Source organism: Neopelma chrysocephalum, unplaced genomic scaffold, assembly GCF_003984885.1.
Source record: "Neopelma chrysocephalum unplaced genomic scaffold, ASM398488v2 Primary Assembly neopelma1_252, whole genome shotgun sequence".
NCBI lineage: Eukaryota > Metazoa > Chordata > Aves > Passeriformes > Pipridae > Neopelma > Neopelma chrysocephalum.
Window position 1 is genome coordinate 451,005 of NW_020897914.1, and position 23,942 is coordinate 474,946.

At 41.5% G+C, this 23,942-nt stretch overlaps 2 protein-coding genes and 1 long non-coding RNA gene across 5 annotated transcripts in view; 1 reads left to right on the forward strand and 2 right to left on the reverse strand.

Moving 5' to 3' along the window:
- WDR33 (WD repeat domain 33) overlaps positions 1–20,493 on the forward strand; it is a 68,084-nt gene extending 47,591 nt beyond the window's left edge. For 2 of the 3 annotated variants that reach the window (XM_027703868.1, XM_027703867.1), the window contains exons 8-23: positions 1,785–1,911; positions 2,477–2,631; positions 2,759–2,837; positions 3,347–3,457; positions 4,266–4,360; positions 4,569–4,577; positions 5,192–5,278; positions 5,528–5,667; positions 6,032–6,184; positions 6,553–7,581; positions 11,699–11,801; positions 12,051–12,513; positions 16,033–16,199; positions 16,324–16,416; positions 17,195–17,380; positions 19,857–20,493. In XM_027703868.1, coding sequence (XP_027559669.1) covers positions 1,785–1,911; positions 2,477–2,631; positions 2,759–2,837; positions 3,347–3,457; positions 4,266–4,360; positions 4,569–4,577; positions 5,192–5,278; positions 5,528–5,667; positions 6,032–6,184; positions 6,553–7,581; positions 11,699–11,801; positions 12,051–12,513; positions 16,033–16,199; positions 16,324–16,416; positions 17,195–17,380; positions 19,857–20,086 — 3,227 coding nt within the window. In that variant the 3' untranslated portion in view covers positions 20,087–20,493. Of the gene's footprint in view, positions 1–1,784; positions 1,912–2,476; positions 2,632–2,758; positions 2,838–3,346; positions 3,458–4,265; positions 4,361–4,568; positions 4,578–5,191; positions 5,279–5,527; positions 5,668–6,031; positions 6,185–6,552; positions 7,582–11,698; positions 11,802–12,050; positions 12,514–12,611; positions 14,807–16,032; positions 16,200–16,323; positions 16,417–17,194; positions 17,381–19,856 lie in introns of those variants that run through there. The other variant, XM_027703869.1, reaches the window with a different exon arrangement.
- On the reverse strand, positions 13,682–23,797 carry LOC113977600. The gene is made up of 3 exons (XR_003537362.1): positions 23,187–23,797; positions 20,522–20,756; positions 13,682–16,393 (listed from the first exon to the last, which is right to left on the reverse strand). It is a non-coding gene; the product is annotated as an uncharacterized LOC113977600 (long non-coding RNA).
- A 53-nt stretch (positions 23,798–23,850) lies between these two features.
- The window catches only part of SFT2D3 (SFT2 domain containing 3), a 5,771-nt gene continuing 5,679 nt past the window's right edge, over positions 23,851–23,942 (reverse strand). Inside the window, exon 2 of the mRNA XM_027703717.1 lies at positions 23,851–23,941. Within this exon, the coding sequence (XP_027559518.1) occupies positions 23,851–23,941 (91 nt within the window). The remainder of the gene's footprint in view (position 23,942) is intronic.

Sequence of the window (23,942 nt, forward strand, 5' to 3'; positions counted from 1 at the left end):
AATCAATTATTAACTGTAATGGAATGTTTCTCTGTAAGGGCCCGGTTTTGCCCTTGAATTAAAATCCCTTGTCTTTCCCTGGGGACTGCAGGATAACAATTACCTACGGAATATCATCAGCTGGAAATCTTCAAGCATGAATTGCCCTCCACTATGGAGGGAGGAGCATTTTCTCTCTTACTATTGTCTGGCTTGTTCCTTCCAGATAAACCCTTGGAAACAAGGTTTGTTCAGCCTCCAGCTTCCTGTTTTAGTTGAGAGGGAGATTTAGTCAGAGCAAATCCAGCCAGACAGTACCTCTAATTTCAGAGGAGCCAGAGAGAAGGGAAACACATCTTAGAGTGCCCCTCTATTGTTAGCACAGAGCACCCCAGCACACTGATGATCTTTGGAACCTGAAGATCCTGCTCTTCCCTGAAACCCCACATATTCCAAGGGCAATTCTGCCTGCTGTGGCTGGGGGAGGAGAGTGGAGTTCTTTAATCCATATCATCAGTCAGTTCTTAAAGTTGTTTCCGTGTACTTACCAACATTGTGTTCATTTCTTCTTGGGTCAAGAACCTCTTGCCTTTCCGTCCTTTCCTACAGAGAGGAGGAAGTTTGCACTCACTTGATGGAGAGAGTGCTCTGTGTGTTAGCAATTTACTTTTATTTTAAGATACAAGTATATTGGTTATTCTAATTTGATTTTTCTGTGGCCTCAGAAAAATTTCAACTTAATGTCTTTTCAAAGTGAGATCTGTATTAAGACAGTTTGTGCTGCTTAAAGCAGTCCGTGTGGGAGCTGTCTGACTTGATGGGAACCCTTTGTCTTTCCTGGAACACGCTCCCATTCTTCCATGCCATTTTATAACCTCACTGCCTTCATGTTGCAGACAGCCCTTCCTTTCTCATCTTGCTTTTTTCTTCAGTCACTGCATGCTGCCTCATTTTCTGATGGACTATAACTGTTGGCTTTCCCTCGAAGTGGGCTGGCTTGGAGAGAGATTGGAGAGAAAGAAGTTATTGTTCGTTTTTTCTTTTCTGAACCCCTATAGTTCAGCTCAGAAACCTCATTTTGTCGTGTAGCAGAAATAGGCTTTTTTTTTGACAGATTTTTAGCTCATCAGAGCTGCACTGATTCTCTGTCAAGGTCAGTCAGTCAGTTTGAAAGGAAAGTATATCACAAGAGTTTTTCTCTCCTAGCTCTTGAGCATTAGAAAAACCTGAATCCTTCTGACCTGATAGGAGGTCACCTCTCATAAGGTTTCTTTTCATGGTATACTAATTTAGTTTTCAGGTCCATTATTTAATTTCTTTGCTTATTTTCTGACAGGACAGCAAAAGGGTAGTACTGATAAGATAGGAAGAAATAGGTATCTGGTTTTCATTTCTACGGTATTTCATGGAAAGTGAAGTGTCACGGTGTTATTTTCCCTCACCACCTCCATACAAATGCTTCATCAGTGTTACATTTAAAATATTGTCTGACTGTATAGGGCCAAAGCCTAAAGAACAGTTCCAATTTGAGCAGAAACTTCATAGAGAATTTTTCACTTGGTGAAGTGAGCTTGTTTTGAGGCTGCAGTCCCAGGAGATGCTCGCAGCAATTACTGGGAAAGAATGGAACATAAATAACTTGGAAGAGTTTTTCTTTCATTTGATTTTATGTTTTGTGACTTGTGCTCTGTGATGTTTTTCATTCAGTTTTACATTATAGTTATAAGATGTGCACCCTGTAATTTTTCAGTGTCTTTTCAGTGTCTGTAAAATCTCAAAATGAATGGTTTTTATCTTCTTAACAGGACATGGAGCAGATGTGAAATGTGTTGACTGGCATCCAACAAAGGGATTAGTTGTTTCGGGAAGTAAAGATAGCCAACAACCCATCAAGTTCTGGGATCCAAAGACTGGCCAGAGCCTTGCCACACTGTAAGTTCTTGCCCACAGACTTTTGAGTTGCTCAAATATAAGCTAACTTCATAAAATAATTTTTTCTTCATTCCTTTTTTAGCTCTTTTCCTAACATCTTTTCAGCCATACACAATTGCTTCAAACATAAAGCCAGTGCTTTAGCTTGCCAGAATATCTAGAGGTCAGATGAAGACAAGTCCGTACTTGGAAAATTGCGACTCCCATATATTCCTTATTTAAATTTACTTTGTCCTTCTTCGTAGACCTCCTAGTCACACAGTTCTCATTCAGATTGAGATATGGAAAAACAAATGAGATGTTTCATCTGGCTGATGAAAGCTTTCTTATGCTACAGTAGAAATATGCATAGTAACTGTCTCAGGGAGCGCTACCAGTTGCTCTGAAGTACAAAAGACCAGGATCAAAGCATAGGACCTTTGCACAGAAAGCCCCGGTGTTCTGCTTTAGTAGCCTGAACTCCTTTGTTATTGATCTGAATATTTGTGACCGGCAAAGCACACATTTTTATCTGTGTCTGAAAAATAATTGTTGGGGCAAACAATCTGCCTTTCTCTGCTTGCAGACATGCTCATAAAAACACAGTGATGGAGGTGAAACTGAATCTCAATGGCAACTGGCTGCTGACAGCTTCTCGTGACCATCTCTGTAAGCTCTTTGACATCCGTAACCTGAAAGAAGAACTGCAGGTCTTCAGGGGTCATAAGAAAGAGGCCACAGGTCAGAATTTGTTTTATTATGTGGACTGTTATTATTAAGTTTGGATTAAAAATTAAAGCTTTCTGATTTCCATTCATCAGAAATTCTAGTGTTATGGCTTCTGATCGTGGCCTACTTTGTGTTTCAGCTGTGGCCTGGCATCCTGTTCATGAAGGGCTGTTCGCCAGCGGAGGATCTGATGGGTCCTTGTTGTTCTGGCATGTTGGGTATGTGGCATTTTCATCAGCACGTTGGAAACATGTTGGTCAGATGTGAAAGCTGAACAGAAAGTATCTTTTTCCCCTTTGAATCCGTATTTAACCTGCATAGTTATGGTACGGTTTTTCTCTGTACCTGAGAACTTTGTTAATGTGCTTCATTTATGAAGAGGTTTTCCTGTACAGGTGTGTTTTAAGGGGAACAATTGCTTGCACGAAACCAGCCTTTTGTTTAGAGGGTGATGAATGGTTGAAGCTCCTGGTTTCTTAAAGCTTGTTCTGAGGTGCTGTAGTTATTTTGGTTTGAAACGTACAGTTAAAAATCCCTACATTATTGAATTGCCTATTAAAAACCACTGGGAACAATCAGTTCACCCAATAGAAAAATGACAGAGGCTTAAGTTTAACAAAATATGGGATAAACAACTGAATAACAAAAGTTTTGTATTGTAGCTGTAGCAGATATTCAGCTATGTATGACTGATTTTTTTGTTTAAATTTTTTTTTTTACACATCAGGGTTGAGAAGGAGGTTGGTGGAATGGAAATGGCCCATGAAGGAATGATCTGGAGCCTGGCGTGGCATCCCCTCGGACACATTCTCTGTTCAGGCTCTAATGATCACACCAGGTAATTTCAAGTATTTAAAGAAAAGGTCTAAGGGAATATATGTACATTTAGAAACTAGAAAGTTGCCTGGCATCGGTGAACAGATAGATTGGGATGGTTCTAATACACAACCAATGGCCAAAGCAGAGACACAAATTTATGTAAATGAGAAGGCTCTGACGTTTTACATTACGGAGTAGAGTCTAACTTCTTGTCCTTCATCTAAGGAAGCCTTAAAAAGTTCTAGAATTTTGGGTTGTGGGAGCTCTGAAATCTTAAGAAATTTTTAAAAAAGAATTATTGTAGTTTCTTGTTGAAGAAATATTGTTATCTCAACAGCAATTTTTTCTGCAGATCATCTGCTGGTCGTGTCTGTCTTTTCACATTGCAAAACTCTTTGGAGGCTGTAGTTTGTGTATTTAGGTTGAACATGCTGTAAACATGGTGTGTTTCATAAATGCAGTAAGGTTTTGTGTGGGAATGTGTGTTTTGTGCCTATGAAGAATATATTTGAGCAAGAAGGTTTTGGAATGGACTAGAAATGTATTTGTTCAGGATCTCTGATGTTGATGACTTGTACTTATACCCATTATACTTTTAAGTATCTTCTAACTTGTAATTATATAATTCATTATGATACTTGTAGGTTTGTTTTTATTTTTGGTTTGTACCTCATACCTAGTGTTCAGGTCTAGAGCTGAACTTGATTTAGTAAGAGTTGAATCCTTATATAATCAAGATAGCACACTAAAAATCATATAACTAATTAGATTAAAAGTTGTTAATGCTCTTGACCATTTATTGAGATCATATAACTTCCTTTTGACAGCAAGTTTTGGACTAGAAATCGGCCTGGAGATAAAATGCGAGATCGTTACAACTTGAACCTGCTGCCTGGGATGTCAGAGGATGGTGTGGAATATGGTAAGGCAATTTTCCTCCCTGTGGAAGGAAGAGGGTTGGGGTCAGGAACAGGCCTAGGTCATTAGCTGACACTTGTGGGTAAGGTGAGGAAGCAGAGTTATAGTATTGCTGACCACCTAGTCAAAGATACCTTTTCATAAGGATGATTTTACTCTCCATGTGATCAGTGATCACCATTCCAACAACAAGTTTTGTTCTGTTTCCACAGCTCCAGGAGGTAAGACCTGCTCTGTCAATCACAGGAAGGAGGTTTGGCTCTCCCTCTGGCAATATCTCCAGTTTACTTTGCTTCCTGAAAACTTCAGCTGTCTTCAAGACTTCCCGCAGTCCTGAACTACAGCACAAAAAGCTTTCAAATTATTGAACTTCACTAAAATCTTTAAACTTTACTCCCCTCTTAAGGATTTATTTCAGTAATTTTAGGCTGCTCAGGGTGGGCCTCAGCCACTCATCTGTTTCTTCAGATTTTTGATTATTTGCTCTTTTGATGTGGGGAATGTTAGTTACAGTGCACTACTTTAATCCCATTTAAGTTTTAAGATATATAGATTTGTTATAACAAAAATAGGAATGGTTATGTGTTATACCCTAAATGTAACTTTCCTGAAAAGGCAGAGTTTCTGACCTTTTGGCATGTATTTATGAATCTGAATTTGCAGTTCTTTTTCTATCCTGTAATTCATGTGTGGAACTAAAAAGTGATCCTCCAGTTGTAAAATATGTATTTACTATTGGAATATAATACTAATGGTAACAGCATGTAAGAATCCAAAGGGATAAAATGGTAAAGAAGAATGTTCCAAGTATAACTATTTATTGTTTTTTCTCTAGATGATCTGGAACCCAACAGCCTGGCAGTTATTCCTGGCATGGGAATACCTGAACAATTGAAAATAGCCATGGAGCAGGAGCAGATGGGTAAGTAGTAGCTAAGGGGAAGCATTTTACTGAGCAATCCAGATACTGTGTGACTTTTTTTTCATTCCTTTCATATTCTTTGAGAGCACAGATGCTTTTTTCTGAAGTTCCGTGTTGTGCATATTTCCTGTGTAAAGAAGGAGGAGCTGAAAACCTCTTGATCTCTTTTGCTAAATAAGCTGTAAAAATAATAAAAGATCCCTCTGTAAGCCTGCATTGCTCTGACTGTTTGTTTCCCTGGTGCCAAAGGGAAAGATGAGTCGAATGACATTGAAATGACAATCCCAGGACTGGATTGGGGAATGGAGGAAGTAATGCAAAAGGACCAAAAGAAAGTGCCACAGAAAAAAGTTCCCTATGCAAAACCAATACCAGCTCAGTTTCAGCAGGTGAGTACCTGATACACAGGGAACAAAATAATCTGTTATTTTCCCAATTTCAAAAGGTGTGTGGCTGTTGAAATGTTTTGGATTTCCAGTATCAGCACTTCTACATCAACACCCAGTGCCATTTACCACAGTAGCTAGTTTAATTACAATTTAAACATAAAAATACTTGGTTAAATGCCTTATGTCTTGTATCTACACCAGGAAAAAAGTTACAAGATGTGGAAGTTGTATTCAGCATTGTTTTTAGCTTCCAAGTATCCACACTATATCCATACTACACAATGTTTCATCCTTTTTCAGTGCAACAATGTGTTGTATAAATGTTGTTCTGCGTAATTAATCTTGTGTTTCCTAATTTTTATAGGCGTGGATGCAGAATAAAGTTCCTTTGCCTCCCCCACCTGAGCCATTGAATGATAGAAAGGAGGATATTAAGCTGGAGGAGAAAAAGAAATCCCAGGCGGAGATTGAGCAGGAAATGGCAGCACTTCAGTACACAAACCCACAGCTCTTGGAGGTTTGTGTGGAAACACTTATTAGCAAATTTTCTTTAGTCCTCTGTGTGATAGATTTGGACTTCAGCACTAAAGTGAGCAGCTTCCTTTTGCAATGCTGTTTTCACCATTTTACAAAAAGGCATCTAACTGATGAGGATTTTGCACTGAATGTGTGATGCTGGGAAACCTTCAGTGAGGCCCCCACATCTCAGATAACCAACACTGAACTGTAGGTCTCGTCAGTTAGTGATTTCTCTTTAATTAGTTATTTCTGTTAACTACAAAAAAAGCATTTTTACTCCTGAGAAATGAAATGATGGCTTCTGATTTTTAGTTGTAACATATTTCTGTGCTTATTTGATTTTCTGGGTCTCTTTTTTTTGGACAGCAATTGAAAATTGAGAGACTTGCACAAAAGCAAGCAGAGCAAGTGCAGCCACCGCCCCCAGGAGGATCTCTCCATGGACCCCAGCCTTTCCCAGGGCAAGGCCCTATGTCACAGATGCCTCAAGGGTTTCAGCAGCCCCTTCCACCTCAGCAGATGCCAATGAATATGCCTCAGATGGGACCTTCTGGTCCACAAGGACAGTTCAGACCTCCGGGACCCCAAGGTCCATTACACCAAGGAGCTGGAGGTCCACAAGGGTTCATGGGACCACAAGGACCTCCAGGTCCCCAGGGGCCTCCACAAGGAATGCCACGGCCTCAGGATTTACATGGACATCAAGGAATGCAGAGACATCCAGGCCCCCATGGGCCAATGGGGCCTCCAGGTCCACAGGGTAGTGCTGGCCCACAAGGACACTTGGGACCGCAGGGCCTGCCGGGCTCTCAGACTCATTTGGGACCGCAGGGTCCGCCTGGCCCACAGGGTCACTTGGGTCCTCAAGGTCCCCCTGGAGGTCAAGGAATGCAGGGGCCACCCGGTCCACGAGGAATGCAAGGACCTCTTCCTCACGGCATGCAAGGAGCTCCCGGATCTCAAGGGATGCAGGGCCCTATATCCCAAGGACCTTTGATGGGACTTAATCCAAGAGGGATGCAGGGTCCACCAGGACCCAGAGATAACCAGGGACCTAATCCACAAGGGATGATGATGGGTCATCCACAAGAAATGAGAGGTCCTCATATGCAAAGTGGTTTACTAGGACATGGCCCCCAGGAGATGCGGGGCCTGCAGGGACCCCCGCCCCAAGGTACAATGTTGGGACCTCCACAAGAACTGCGTGGGCCACCCGGTCCTCAGGGCCAGCAGGGACCTCCACAAGGCTCCTTAGTGGGGCCTCAAGGAAACATGCAAGGACCTCAGGGACAGCCAAACCCTTCGAGGGGGCCTCACCCTTCTCAGGGCCCTCTGCCCTTCCAGCAGCAGAAAACGCCTCTGTTGGGTGACGGGCCTCGCCCCCCGTTCAATCAGGTACGTGCTGCGCTGAGTAACAAGAGGAGTGTGAAGAACATGGGAATGATGACTGCTATGTGGTAGGAATGCACAGCAGGAGCTGAGAGGCTCCGGGTTGGGTATTCTTTGCAAGACTGAGGCCTCAGGAAAACTGAAGTGATAACAAAAATGGTTCTGTAGCTTGGAAAGTGCAAAGGTAGAAGGTGTCCCTGCCCATGGCAGGGGGATTGGAAATAGGTGATCTTCCAGCCCAAACCATTCTGTGATTCTATGACAGTTAACTGTGGAAAAAGGATTATTGGGAATACTGTTACACAAGTCAGTCTGCTGTGAAAATATGTAACCTTAAGAGAAACTCAGGGTTTTTTTTTAATTTAAAGACACTGGGCTGTCTTAAGCAGGATATTTCCTGAAGAGTAGACAAGCACTAATAAAAGTTGAATTTAAACAAACTGAACATATGAAAAGTCATATGTATTAATTAAAGTAAGTTATTGCCAACTCTGTTATCCAGAGTAGTTAATCTGAACTATGGGGTGGATTTACCATAGATGCTGACACACCTGGAATCAGTTTAGGTCTGGTTGCACTAAGTGCAAAGGGACACAGCCATCCTGTTCCCTGCCTTTAGCCACCTCTGTACTTCCTGGAGCACAAGTTCAGAGACAGCCTTTGACCTCTGCTAACTCCTTACTCCTACTGAGGAGCAGGAGAGGGAGCACAGGTACTGAGCAGGTTTGTGTAGGACTAGCCCAGGTCTGGTGGGATGAGCAATGAACTAGAAGTGCTGAGCAGGGCCTGGGTGTGTGCTGACAGCCAAGGAGTTGTCCCTGTGCCCTGCTACCTTGGCATCAGCTCCAGGAGGGTTCACCAGCTCAGCAAGATACTGGGCATAGCTGAGCTGGAATACTGGAGCGTGCTGCTTGTAGACACACCAGTTGATTCTGCAGGAGTCAAGTCAGGCTTTGATAAGTTTGGTTCAGCACCAGCTGCAGCCTGCTCTGCCCTCTCCAGCACCTTCCATTTTCTGCTCTACCACACATAACACAGAGCTCTCCTTGGTTATTGACTCTCAACAAGTTCCTATTTGGATGGCACAAATTCTGTACTTTAAGTTCTCTCAACTGTCTTCAGTTGTTGGTGAAATTTGAAACAGAAGTTTGGAAAAAAATTCTACCTAATTTTAAGAAAAGGTGTCTTTCAACCAGAATTGACTCTTTTAGACCTGCACTCAGTAGTTTTTAGTTGAAGCTTCAGACATGTACACGTATAGTCCTTAGTGTGTACTCCAGTACCAGTCACAGTGAGAATGACATATTGAAATGAGCTTTAGCTCAGTGATTCCTTTTCAGATTGAGGCAGAGCAACCTGCAAATTGTGGGTTTATTTGAATATTTTTTCCTTACAAATCAATAATTCAGTAATTCCTTCCACAAGTCTGTTCATGTGCCACTATTGCTGAGATTTTTAAAGGATCCAAGTTATGCAAATGAGCGTTGGTTCCACAACTATGTAACTTAAACCAGCACAGTGTTTCTCATTGCTGTCCCAGGGAGACTGATTTTTCTGCTTTGAGAATAATTACTATGTACGTGGAGGGCTGTCCTTGTCTGCTAACACTGTTCAGAATTAAGCAGGCTGCTCTTGGCAGGTGACTGGTTATTTTCAGTGAATACTGCTATCTGGAAGGCTTTTATAGATACTAAAACAATGACAAAGCAAGGTATTTTGACCATTTCTTCTTCCTTGTGCACCTTTAGTATGGCAATGGCTTTTCAAAAGTAATGTATTTTAAAATTCATAATGTCAGGTTTTGCTCCATTTTGCTTCTGTGTAAAATGAATATAGCAGCAGTTCCTGTTGAAAAAGGCCCCATTCTGTGGGGTTTTTTTAAGTAGGCTTTAGCTTGTTTTGTGTTCTGAATTTGACATTTATCTTCTGTAATCTTGTACAAATCACTTGCCTTCCTTTTCAGTAGCAGAAGGGTGTGAATATCAGCTTTCTCCAGGGCTTATGGCATTAATAAAGAACACTTAAAGATATTTCTAAGGGTTAATCTCTGTATAAGATATCACTGTTACTGTACCTGCCATACACTGGAAGCAGAGGTTTGCCAAGGCCATTTACAGCTTTTAGTAAGGTATCTCTTTCTGAACTCTACTTTTCAGTGTCAAGCCCTGGTTAAGGCCTAGAATGCATTTAGAAATGAAAATCGGGTGAAAACGCAGTGTTAGGGCTCTGTGTTCCCAGCTTGGCAAAAGCATGGTTTGTTTGAAATAAAGGTTTCTGCTAAACACTAAGGAAACTCATTTAGTGAGTGCTAAAAAATGCTGCTTTGCTTAAACACTAGTGGCATAAATGGAAGAAGTTCCATAACGTTTTTTTTAAGTAAGCATATGCTAAATATATGAGAAATCCTAGAACTCCAGCAAGGTTTTGGTTAGGAACAGCTGAGGGATCTTACCTAGTCAGGGGGTTGATTTGTTCTGGACTCAAGTCAACATTCAGTAACTAGGAAGGTATTTTTGGTTTGTCTGAGGTTTTTTTATTTTGGCCATTTATTTTGCTTATTTTTTCAACATCCTAACAAAATTAATCAATGCAGATATGATGTTTGTAGTATATATTTGTGTGCTTTCTTGTGTTTATCACCTGTGTTGCAGTTGAATATAAATGTTTAATTTAAAATCATATTTCAAGATATGATGGGAAAAATGCAAAGAATGAACTTACTGCTTCTCTGCAAACAGAAAGAAAAGGTAGTGTTTCTCCAGAATAAATGCAGAGCATGAAAATTATTTGATTCATGGAGAAGTTAAGCAGTCTAATTATGATCCAATGATGTGATGGAATACAGGTCTTTAAGTATTTTCAGACTACCTGAAGTCTGGAGGGGTTTTTACAAGTCAGTATGGAGGCCAGGTCTAAATCTTGCATACCAGACATGTCTAGGAAAAAAATGTTACATGTTTAGGGGTTTCTGTTACTATTAAAAATATTACATCTTAGAGGTTTCTGGGGAGAATTTGATTTTTGGTCATGTCAGCATAAGAAGGTTTTTTATAGCACTCCTGCAGGTTTCAACTCTGTCTTGTTCACATTTTTACTTCTGGATCTCATAATTACAGTGTAAATACTGTGCATGCCCCTTTTCAGTTCCAGTCAAGTACAAACCCCAGATGATGACTTTTTTCCAGGCCTTTGCTGTTTTGAGGCAGAATCAGACCATGGTCCAAACACAGTTTCCCAACCAGTGTCACCACAGTGGGTCCAGTGTAAACTTGGTACCTTTCATGGGTCTGTGACAGCAGCTAAATTTCAAGAGCATTTTTTTATCCTTTAAAATTCACACACAAAAAAGAGAGAAAGTAACAAAAGACACATACATATTTTATTTTTTTTCTTTGGGATCACATAACATACACAGACCTCTGCCCACTCTACTGCTTCTGTTTGAGGAAGGAGGTGGCTGTAGCTCCTGCCTTTAGCCCTGTCAGTGCTGAAAACAACTTGGTATTTAGCCAAGGGTCAGCACTTTTTTTTAATCCTAAAAGTAAAGAAAACAAACTTTGCCAGCACATTAAAAATGAAACTCGTGTATTTCCATGTTAACAGCTTAGAGTTTTACAGGAAAGGTTCTCTTACAGCCCTGTTGTTGTCCCCCCCAACATTCTTGATATTTATTTCTGTATATATAGTTTCTCTTTTTTGTTCATTATCAAAGGAAATCTTTGGTCTATGCAGCTCTTTAACTGCATATAAATCAGTGCCTGATATTTTTCAAACAAATATATACTGTTTCCTCATCTAGAGGAATAGAATATTCATATAGAATATTCAATACATACTTATAGAATATTCATACTGAGCCAGAATATGAGCTTTATTATCTTTGGTTGTTACAAGTAAAACATTAATCCTTGAAGTGCTGTTTCCTATAAAATTATGTGTTTCTCAGTGACTGAAAGCATTACTGATATGAATGTCTGAAAAATGAGGCTGCAACCATTGGAACATGAGCTGTTTGTGTTGTATAACCTGTGCAGATGGAGTCTTTATGGAAAGAAAATTGGTTTGCACTCTTACAGAATGTTTAAACTACTCACACGTGGCTTTTCTTCTTACTTGTTCACAGGACGGACAGAACCCTGGTCCTCCTCCGCTGATACCAGGCCTGGGGCAGCAGGGAGGACAAGGTCGTCTTGGCCCTCACAACCAAGGACCTGGTCTTAATAAAGGTAATTAAATGTATTGTCTGTTCTCCTGTGAGTCAGTCTCCTAAAAGAGAGGCTGTCCCAGTGCAGTGCTTCCACAGAGAAATGGCTGAGAGCTTCCATAGATGTGGGCTGGAATACAGAGGAAAAGTTTTCCCAGAAGTATTGGTTAGTGTGAAATGTATCGTGTGCTTTGTAGAACTGTATGAACTAGAGCATCCTTGAGTATTTTAGAAAACATTACAGAAACCTGCTGTGATTTTTTTCCTGCAGGTGACAGCCGTGGTCCCCCAAACCATCACCTGGGCCCGCTGTCCGACAGGCGGCACGACCAGAACAGCGGCGGCCCCGAGCACGGGCCCGAGAGGGGCTTGTTCCGAGGTGGCCAGGAGTGGGGGGATGGCAGAGACAGCAGGGGCTTGCCAGACAGACGAGGACCTCACCCCGATTTCCACGATGACTTTGATCGACCAGATGACTTCCGTGAAGATTTCCATCCGGATAAGAGATTTGGCCATCGCCTGCGGGAATTCGAGGGGAGAGGAGGCCCACCGTTGCAAGATGAGAAATGGAGACGAGGTGGACCTGGGCCTCCCTTTCCTCCCGATCACAGGGAATTTGAGGGAGGCAGTTCAAACCGTGGACCTCCTGGTGCTTGGGAAGGACGGAGACCTTCAGATGATAGATATCCACGGGATCCTGAGGATGCACGCTTCCGAGGAAGACGAGATGAGAGGTAAGAATAAATCTACTTCTCTTTCTTGGGTTAAAGGGTAAATGGAGGGAACTCTTTTTTCCTGGTTTCCTTTTCATTAAGGAGTCTATCTGTTTCAGATTTATAAACTGGAAACCAATAAGGAAATGAAAACTCTAATATACCTGAGTATAGAGTCCATAAAAATCATTCAGTAATAGAAGAAAACTTGACAAATGGTCATTGTACACAGCAGCTTCCGTGTCTTTAAACAGTAAGTAAAGAGAAGGGAGAAAGTTTGTAGAGAAGATCCAGTGACACAGGATGAAGATTTGAGACCATTTTGATGAAAATTGAGAGGAGACATGAAGGTCAAAGTGACAAACTTTTGAACATTAGACGTGGATTTTGAGACTCTGTCTCCAGTCACAAACTACAGCATGAGACTGTAGGATGAGATGTAGAGACTGTAGGATGAGATGCAATGTCCTTGTAAGGAGCAGGAACAGTGATCCCACTGTCGGATAGAAGGGACAGAGCTACAGCATCTGTTGGACTGTCGAGACTATTTTCTTATGTGTTTGCTTGTAGCAATTTTATTTCTCTTTCTGACTTATTTCTTAATGCCAAGCGAAGAACTCAAAAATAATCTGATTTAGAGCAATGTTCATGTCATTGCTCACAATCTCCAAATAAATCACAAAGGGATGAATTTGCTTCTAGTTACCAGTTTAAATATGGAGGAATTACACTGTCTTCAAGATTAACTGTCAGCAAAATTACTCCAGATTTATGCTGGTTTAACTGAATGAAATTGGCCTCCAAGGTCTAAGCCTCTCACTGACCACCAACTCTCTATGTATAAGAACATGTGCTTGTACAAATATGCTGTGGTCTTCACATAATGTGAATTTTGTGTGTTTTAGTTGCCTTTTAAATGATTTTCTTACATTCCTTTTACTTTGCATCTATACAGCTCTTCTTTTAGCTATTTTCTACCTAGCTCTGTAAAGATGTATCTTCCTTTTGTGTGAAGAGTATGAAAAGAAATGAACAGTAACTAAAAGAAGGTAACAATTAAAGCCATTTTTAAAAAGTAAAGCCAGAGAGAATCAAAGCTGAATGGTCTGCATCAGAGAACTTAAAAAGACACAGCAGACAACACTTTTAGAAGCTCAGTAGAGATTTTCAGATCTTATATTGAAAACACTTAGGGACTGGAAAATATTTTATTATGGTCCTGATTTTTCAGAAGTTTCAGGAAGGGAAACAAAAACCTGACTTTTTAACTAAGAGTAATCTGCTTATCAGAATACAAGTGTTTGTCCAGAGTTTGCAGTGATTTGGCACAGGGCTCTAAAGGGCTCATTGTGCTTGTAAACTCGATGAATTTCTTGGAATGAAGGTGAACAAGGTGCCATTTACTGCAGATGCTGTGGTGGACTTAATCCCAACCACTCCTTTAGCTGACTTGGTTTAGAATTGAGATTGTAACCGGTTTGATCAAGCATGAGAGGCAAATGTGTGTATGTATGTTTCTCTCTAATTTCCCGTCCTTTTCATCCCTGTCCTGTTCTTACTCTACCTGTGCATATCAACATGATGCTTCTACTGCAGAGACCTGCCTCTTCCTGCCTGCTAATCTGCACAGTGTGTAGTTGTGTACAGTAAGGTCCTAGGCCTCGAGGAAGAAGATATGAGAGCAGTCAAACGGGAACTGAGCCCGATGCAAGGCAGGGCTTTCCGCCTGACTGATATGAAAAGGTGAATAAGGATATCCATAACACAGTTTTAGGAGCTGTGGCTGTGTCAGGCATAGGTATGGTAGATTTCAAAACTCAACTGTGTCCGTAAGTTGCCTGAAAGCAATAGGAAAGGCCCTGTTCCTGCAGCCCTAGGGCCTTGTGTTGCAAATCTTGGTAATTTTCGAGCTAAGCAGAATCACACCATGTCAGTATTAAAGTGGGAGGCCCTCTAAGAAACATCTAGAGGACTGTGCTGTTTCAAGGCTAAACAATATTGCTCTGTGATTATCTGAACCATTTGTACCTGAAACTGTTGAGTTTGTTTTCCTAAACCATCCAGGTTAATGTAAATGGTTCATGGTCCATACACAGCACTCCTCCATTCACTGTTGTACCTGTACAGGCACAGCAGCCTCCTCTCTGTATTGTGCTTGTTTTCTGGGAGGTGGAGACAGACCTATTGTTTTTTATTAAAAACAATGTAAAAGTTTAAAAATATTGTATTGTGTTATGACTACTGTTAAAATATTTAAATTTGTAATTAAAAGGTTAATGTTGTTAAAATTCTAAATAAAAGTATCTAAAGTTTTGCTTGTAATAGGATGCACTGTGTCGTTAATGAGCTGGGGAAGGGGATGCTGCACACAGCCAACACCCTTGGAATATTGTGGTGGTTCCAGTTTGGCCAGTGTGGAACTGGGAACAGCAGGGAGGTGGGGGGCATCTGTGACTGGGCAAGGAGTGCTCCACACTGTGTGCTGTCACTGAGGGTGGGTGGCACGGCGAGGACTCAGCACCACCTAAACACTCGCCCTGTGCCTGCAGGGACCCTGGGCTGTGTCTGAGGCTGGCGTGCACCTTCCAAGTGCAGTCGTCACAGAACATGGATGTGCTTTACAAGCACTCCAGGTGTTTCAACTGGTCATGTCAGAAACAAAACTATTAATTATTCATGCAGCCATCTGCAGGCTGACCTGACATGACACTGACAGGTCAGTAAGAGCCATTCTCCTCTCTGGAGAGCTGTCCAGGCCCCCCCAGTGCGGTGCTGGAGGAACTGTACTCAGTTAAGATGAGGTGCAGAATCCAGTCATACTAAATTCCTGAAGATGCCATAGAAGTAGAAGGCAATTATCAAACTTCAGTGCCATAACTACATTTTACAACACAAAGTTCTTGATTATTGCAGCTGGATAAACTGCTCTTCAGGTTGCAGAACGCTGCTGTGTGCTGTTCCGCCATCACTGTCCCTACAGAGCCAAGGGCAGTCTAGATGCACTTGCTCAAGTTGTAAACTTTGAAGAATGGAATGAAAAAGAGAATATTTTGGCAAAAGAATTATAGAATCAATAGGAATGAGATGCTGGGATATTTTGTTATAGCCGTGATTCTCATTGCTTGTATGTTTTCCGTTTGTTTTATCACCAAAATGGAAAGAGAAAAGGGGAATGGGAATGTAAGACCACCACAGTTAAGGGAAATTACTTTTCCTTGCCTTACCTCACCTTACATTTATCATCACTCATTAATTTTTTTTCCTGCCTTTTCATTAAATGAATGCAGTATGTTTAACAAAATTTTCCTTCTATGAAAAGCCAACACAATCAACAGAAGGAAATATGAGGGGAAAACTACAAAGATTACTATCAAAGTGCTTGAAGGCAGCAAATGAGCACTTTTCCACCTACATATCCTGTTCTAGTAACTGTATGTGCTGTAGCATTAGGTGAAACAGTTCAGAAATGAGTTGATTATAAAACTGAAGCTGACTCAGTTCTACCTAAATCCCATATTTGTATCATGTTTTTTCTTGTAGCTTCAGAAGAGGAGGACCCTCAAGACATGAGGGCCGGGGACCCAGGGGCAGAGATGGCTTTCCTGGCCCTGAAGATTTTGGGCCAGATGACGCTTTTGACTCTCCAGATGAAAACTCCAGAGGAAGGGACCATGGTGTCCGGGGGCGAGGTCGCGGTGCTCTGAGAGGTGAGGGGAACATCCTTCCACATGGAAATGCAAGGAGGAAGGAAAGGCATTTCTTGGGCAGACAGTATTCTCACGAATGCAATGTCTTTTCTCACTCCTGTCCCTTGCTTCTCTTACTGCTCAGGAGCCCGGAAGGGTTTGCTTCCTACTCCAGATGAATTTCCACGCTTTGAAGGAGGGCGGAAACCAGAATCCTGGGATGGAAACAGAGAACCAGGTAAAACACTTGGTGAGGTTTGTAGACTTCTACAATATAACCCCTTACAAAAGTATTTTAAAATCACCTCTTTTTATTGTACCTTGTGTGTTTGTTACCAGTATTTTACCATGAGAAAAGCCAAACATAGTTCTTTGGTCTTTTAAATTTAGGAAAAAAAGAATTATACAGAATTTAACTGACTCTAAATACAACTGTCTTCCTGAACAAAAAGTTACTGTGGCCTCAAAGTCTTGATTTTCAGTTGAGTTCTTGTACAGAACTGCCTGGACAGCTGTCACTTGTGGATGACTAAATCACAGTCATCGTGTGTTTTTTTCAAGATATATATTAATGCCAGTAGGAATCTTTCACTTGTTTGGCATCTTCTTCATTTGCAAGAATAATGTTTTCAGCTACAATGTCTGACAGCTTGTTGGTATTTGCATTTGTGTTACAAATGGCAACCTCATATGGGGCAAAACTGTGTAGAATGTCATGGGAAAAATGAGCACAAATGACACGTGAATAAAAGAATGCCTCTAAAATGATGAAAACATTTTATACTGAAAAGAACACTTTTCAGTATAAAATCTGCCACATTTTTCTTTCCCATCAAACACCTGTTTTACCTTTAGCTTTCTTACTAAAAAATGGGACAGGGGAAGCTTTATGTAATTTGAACTTAAAATTGCGTGCCAAATAGTGTGGGCAGTATGTAAATTTGTGTGACTGCCTCCAGAACTGAGGAATAAGGACCCAAAGAACATGACTCATTATCCTGTGTTTTTGTGCCCAGGTCCTCGTCCAGATCACCCTCCTCACGAAGGACACTCTCCAGCCAGCAGAGAACGTTCTTCCTCGCTCCAGGGTATGGACATGGCCTCACTGCCACCACGGAAACGCCTCTGGCACGATGGACCGGGGACCTCTGACCACAGAGACATGGACGCTCCAGGTGGACCTCCAGAGGAGAGGGGCAAAGGTAAAAAGCCCCTTTTATTGAAACCCTTATGTAACAGTGGCATGTTTTTCAACATTAGGCTTATCTAGAACTTCTCTGTTCAGAGGGGATAAAGCTGAGCTAGTAAATATCTGACCTGGGAAGCTAAAGAGCAGTCTTATAGGAACATAAGAACAGAGGGATTTTGTGGGACATCAAATCCAAATCTTCTCTCCAGCATTACAGAATCCTCTTCGTTATTGCCCTGTTCAAAAGCAGTTAGTTTTTGGCTCCCTGTTACTCCAGCTGGAAAACTCATTAAGAACACTTTTTTCTAATTTTCAGAATAGTTTTTTGTTACTCATGTTTGTGCTATCATCCTTTAACTGAAACATAAGAACACTGAGCCTGTAGTGATATGTCCCCGAAACATTCTCTAAACCTATGAAGATCTGCAGTTCAGTGACTTACTGAAACATTTTTATGTTTAATGGCTTTTGACAGTTAACTTTTGTATGCTTCTCTAATTGCTTTAGGAATCATATGAACTTTTGATATTCAAAGGATCCATGGGCAGAGCTCTTAAACTTAATTGCAGTAGATTATGCTTTGAAAAAAAAAAAGCAAGGAAAATGTTTCTCTCCTGATTTGTGCCTACCATTCACTGATTTCATTTGATGTGTTGTAATTAAGTTGAAAGTTGATTCCTGTTATTTCTGAATGCCATCTCTGATTGCACTGAACTCCATTTCCAGCCTGAACTAGCTCTTCTCCAAGTCAGATCTCTGATCTGTTTAGTTGTTCTCTCTAGAAGTTGTTCTGTATCTTTTACTATCCTTATTACTCTGTATATACTATTTTCAGTTTTAAATTATCCTTTCCTAAATTAAACAAGGTAACTAGTAATTGCAACACTCTATTTAAGATGTGGTATAACCACGGATTTCTACACTTCCCTTGGTCTTGTTCTGTTTTCTCCATTCTTTCCTAACAGCTTCTCATGTCATAGTTCCCTCTAACTACTAAGCAGTCACATGCTACTGTAACCCACAAAACACATTGGTTTTGGAGTTTGTAGCTGGTTCAGAGCTATTGCTGTGCATGCCAGTTCCACAGTCATCCTATTAGCCTCGAACTCACAGATCTCAGGACTGCTGTTGGGTTTTTAAAATGTTGGCTTTCTTTAATGTCCCCACATTGACTACCCACTGTCAGTAACAAAGGTCCTTCTCAGTTGCTTCCAGATGCTGAGCTGCCAACCTACAGCTGAATTTTTTGTTGTTACTGCACAGCTTTGTCTTTGATGCCACTGAATTCCATCCCACTTCTCTTACCATTGTCTTGAAGCTCATTCAGTTTAACTGCATGTCACTCCTCCTCTGCATGGACTCTATTCCCAGTGTTGTATTAACAGCAGGTTTTATCATTCTTTCATAGGTGTTTTGAATAAAACCCTGCTGGTAAACTCCCTCTCATATCAATAGTTTTCCTTCCATAACTGCATGCTGTGTTTCTCATGTAGCCAGCATTCATCAAATCTGTGAGGATTCCTTCTCCAGCTTCAGTAATGATTAGTGGTAACTTTCAGATTCTTTATTGACGTTAAAACAATTGTTGTCCAGGCACAAGAATTGTGGTAATTAACTCAAAATGTGCTAAAGAAAGTTCAGAACAATGACAGAAAGCCTGATAAACAAACCATGAACAATACTTTTTCATATATGGGCTGTGCCAGCTTTAGTTGTATTACTAAAGTCATCTAAAGATTAAAACTTCATTAATTATAAACTCTGTGGAACAATTTGGTCTCTGTTTTCCACAGAACCAACCAGAGTCAACAAAAAAATCACTTTTGCTAAAGTGGAGCATAAATATCCTGATTTAGCTGTAGTGTGCATCCATAAAAGAAGGTTACTGTTAAATTTGTTTTTTCAAAATACTGCTTGTTATTTTAGGCTAATGAATTGGGTTGGGGTTTTTTTAATGCTCATTTACATATCAAAACCAAAAAGATCTGTGAGAAGTAGAAAATCCTGTTCCTGGCCGTAAGAGCTTGTGTAGCTTTTGTTCCCAGTTAGTAGTAAAATAAAGTGGTTTTCCATTATTTCTAGCAAAAAAGGGAACAAAACAGTAATGTTACTCATTATCTTCACCATCAACCTCAACTGTCTTAACTTGTCATCAGTGCAGTGTCTTTGTTTAGGATTAAAAAAAAAGTATTTTGCAATAAAAACATAGCGAGAACCACAGATGGTGTTGAAGCACAAGAACCGGGAGTGCCTGGCAGTGTGGAGGACGTGCTGTCACTGTTTTGACTGTAGCAACTATAACCTCTAATTTCAAAGGAATTACTTGATTGTTGCCCAATTGTATAGAGGGAGGAGGCATAAAATTGCAGGCCTCAGCTACATATGGTCTGTGAATGATGACACCACAGCAGAACCACCTTAATGTACGGCGTGTCCGAGAAGGGACACAACTTAGACTTAAACCAGTAACTGCTGTGCTTCCTTTGTAGGACGAGGAAATTCAGGACCTTCACAAAGAGCACCAAAATCTGGGAGGTCTGGTTCGTTAGATGGAGACCACCACGATGGATTCCACAGGGATGAAGCCTTTGGTGGAGGCCCCGGGGGAGGCAACAACCCTTCTCGAGGAGGAAGGAGCGGAAGTAACTGGGGAAGAGGAAATAACATAAACTCTGGCCAGTCACGAAGAGGAGGATCTAGGGGTGGAAGAGGACGATAGAAGAGGCTTTGGCTGGGTCACGCCCAGTCCTTGTGGGACAATATTTAAATAGACTGCTACTCTGGACTCAGTCATTTGCAATGCCATGAACCTGGATTCTTAACTGGGATAACTGAATGTGCATTAGTTCCTAACAGGGGTCTTTTCCTAAATCAGTCAACTGCCTCTAGCTGCAACATTGTAGCTGGCTTTGTTTTGTCCTCTCCACTCCCATTTTCCTCACTTTCTTACCTACTTTATTTGTGAAGAGCTGGAATTTTTTTTAAGTGTTGGGGGACATGGAGCACTTCCACAGATTTCAGTTCACCTCCAGACAGAAACTTGTTTCTATATGTACAGTTTGTCAAAGAGTTACGTTGTTTTTGTATGAATACAGAATGTAATTTGCGCAAAAATTAACAAAAAAATCAACGTAGTGTGTGATTCTTTACTCACCTATTACTATAGGGGGTTGTCCTTAGGCAAACTTGTGTTTCAGATGGAGCAACAGAACTACCTCCTGAAATCTCAGCCATTTAAAATACTGAGAGCTGACTCGTAGTTTTTTGGTTTATCATGTACAGAGAACCTTCATTTTCACCTTTAGCCACAGCTGTGTACAGATTACAGGTGGTGCTGACGTTAAAATTCCAAAACACAGGCAATCACCGCTGCTTGCTAGTCTGCCATCCTGGAAGAGAAAAACGTGGAACACCATTTAGAACAAGTTATCAAAGACATAGTGTGAGTTATAACCTGGATTGCAAGACAGACATCATGACAAATACTGTCTTCACCTGGGCGAGTCAAGGGTTTTTGTTCAAAACAGCATCTCTTTATAGAAATTGAGAAAGAACGAAGTTTAGCAGCTTGACTGATATATTTTACAACAGCTGTATGACACATTGCTTAAAGCTATGGGTGTTCAGCAGAGTCTGGTGCATTAATTGCTGAAGTGCAAACCTCGATAGTTCATCACTTCCATATTAACACAAGTGTCTTTTTCTTTAGGATATTGTTACCTGATTTTACTAGAGGAGGGAAATGAGACGTAGGGGTTACTCCCATTTCCCACATTTCATAATAAAGCTGCTTACCAACCATGAGTTTGTCTTCCCCATAAATCATTCATGTTAATCATCTCCAGTCACCAGGTTATCAAAAGGTTCCTTTAGTACCTTAAGCCTCAGTGAAAATGTTATCATGCAAGTACCTATACTACAGACCTTCTCAGGAAACTTCTACATTAAAAGTATAGCATATAACATATAATGAAAAATTACTACCAGGCTTCCCTCTCTCCTGCCTTGAATTCCAGGTTATAATAAAATATATTAATTAGTCAGTGTAGTTCTAGAGGCTACTGCAATACCACAGTGACACACAGCAGCTATTGCATCTGACTTCTCATACAGTCAGGTTTACCAAAGACTGGCTCAAGTCTTGATGATCTTAACTTAAAGACCTCGAAGCACAAATGCTTAGCTGTTGTTCTCTTGGTTCAGGCAGTCACAAGTAGAGTTTTCTTCTTAGCTTTTAATTTGTAGTGTATAAAATGGCATTTGAAAATTCTAACTGATCATTAGCCTATAAAATCCTTGTCATGGGGCTCAGGAGAGACAGAATGGTCTTAAGGGGATTAACTGGGAAACATCTGAGATGCATCTGATATGACACAGTTTCTCCCTTGAGAGTAAAAAAAGTACTTTTTAGCTCTATCTGAAGGGCTTTGGTAACTTTGGGTATATGTCTGGGAGTTAGGATCTGTCCTGAAGTTTTCATGATAATCACTGGCAAAGAGGAAAGCTTGCCCTTTTTTTTTTTTTTGTTACCAAGCCCTACATATTTTTAAGGGGCTAAAAGAGGTCCAATAGCATAGTGATTTAGAGGATGAGCTTTAGGCTTTAATTAAACCACAGTCCTCTACCAAAACAAGTTAGAGTGTACCTAACTATAGGTAGCAGCTTTATCTGGACAACTTTTATTTCCTCTGATGGGTGGTTAATTCCTGAAACCACTATGATACTTGGTGTTAAGTCATATTCTTCATCAAAGGGCAGCTTCTTTAGTTAAGTTTTGAAATATTTCACGATCATGAAATATGCTCAGAAAGTTATAAGAAAACTTGATAATTAGCTAGCTTTTTTACAAAATCTTAGGTGACAGCATAGCAGGAGAGACAGAAGCAGCTTCCCAGTCCGTGATACCATGACTCACTATTGCTGGGAAATAGACAAAATTATTTATTAGGAATATACTTCTGTATTCATCGGTCATGTTCTTTTACCAGCGTTGCACATAGAATCTTATGCTCTACCTGTGAGTTTAGAGCTCCACCTTGTCTCAGATTTGTTTAATTTTATACTGCTGTTAGGAATAAAATCAATTTTATATACTGTAGCTTAGAAGTTGTAAAAATGAAAGAACTAATTTAATGCTATTCAGATAGCTCTGATCTACATTTTTATGGGAAAAAAGTGACCATTAGTGAAATGTCTATATTGACAACTGGACACAAATTGTTTTATTAAAGCAATCTATGTACATTTAAGTAACCCCTTTGACAATTTAATTCAGAAAGGTATTTGGTGAATACGTTAAACCTTAAGTGGTGGTAGCAGGTAAGTATTGCAGTGTTTGGTTTTATTTTGTCCATGAGGCACAAACGCTCCATGAGATCCTGGGGCTCTGCACAGGTGAGGCCTGGTGGTCCCGTTTCCCTGCAGTAGCCCAGTGCACAGTCCAAACTGGAGCACCCTGCTCCATCACCCTGAAATCAGCACCTTCCTAAGTAAGGCTCAGTTTCTGAACTGAAACAGAGCTCCAGTTATTAGCAAAACTATTTTTGAAGGTCATGCTGTGACAAGGAAGCAATTCCTGCCTCAGTTCAGAGAGCAAAATATATATACAAAATAAAGTTCGAAGAGATGAAGCTACCCTTTTAAAGCCTGAGAATTTGGTCCCTTACAGCAGCTCTAAGGCAGCAGCACCTGCAAAGGCCAAGGCTCCTAATTAATATTAGCACCTTTCATCCTCTCATTGTCATGCAGGAAGACCCCCCCCCTTACAGTTATGGGCAGTCTTTGCGACCCACAGCCCCAGGAAAGTTTGTTTCACTTACTGCATGGTATTTCAAAGCTGGTTTTAGAATTAAATGCAGTTTAGTGGCCACAGTCTTCAGATTCACCACAGCACGTTCAGAGTGTAGGGGTCAGTACAAAATGAGGTAAAAACAGTTAATTTTTGAACGTTGTCCCCCAGACGTGACCGGATTTTGCTAAATCATCTTCGTGTTTCAGCATTCGTCGGCTCTGTGCGCCTCGGCCGCTCCTCGGTAACGGGCAGGTCCATAATTGCACCGCGTCGGCTCCGATCTCACTCACGATCTGAAGCAGCGGCAGCAGCCACGTGGTCCCATCCTGGAGGTAGGGAAGTGGGATGCTGCCAGCTCCTACCCAGCAGTGGAGCGACTCCAGGCCATGGCTATGGAGCTGCCTGCGCCGTAAGGCAAATGCCGGCAGGTTGACACCTGAGCGCGGCAAGCACAGCTCGGGGTCACCGGGCCCGCTCCGGGCCGCCAGCCGCTGCTGCTGATCTTGGAGAACCGGCGAGAAAAACGCGTCAGGGCGCGGAGAGAGCGGCGTTCCCCGTCTCGGAGTCGGCTGGCGAGAGCTCAAGGCTCTCGGCCCGCGGGCGAGTCAGTGCCCCTGACGCGGCCGCTCCTCCGCCGGGGCGGCGGCAGGGCCGGGCTCACCCGGGCAAGGCCGGGCTCAGCCCGGCCGCTCTCACACGGGCAGTGCCTTGCCTCGGCCGCTCAGCGCGGCGCGGAGCAGGCCGGCCAAGCGGCGCAGGCCGGCGGCGCCGCCGGGCAGCGCGG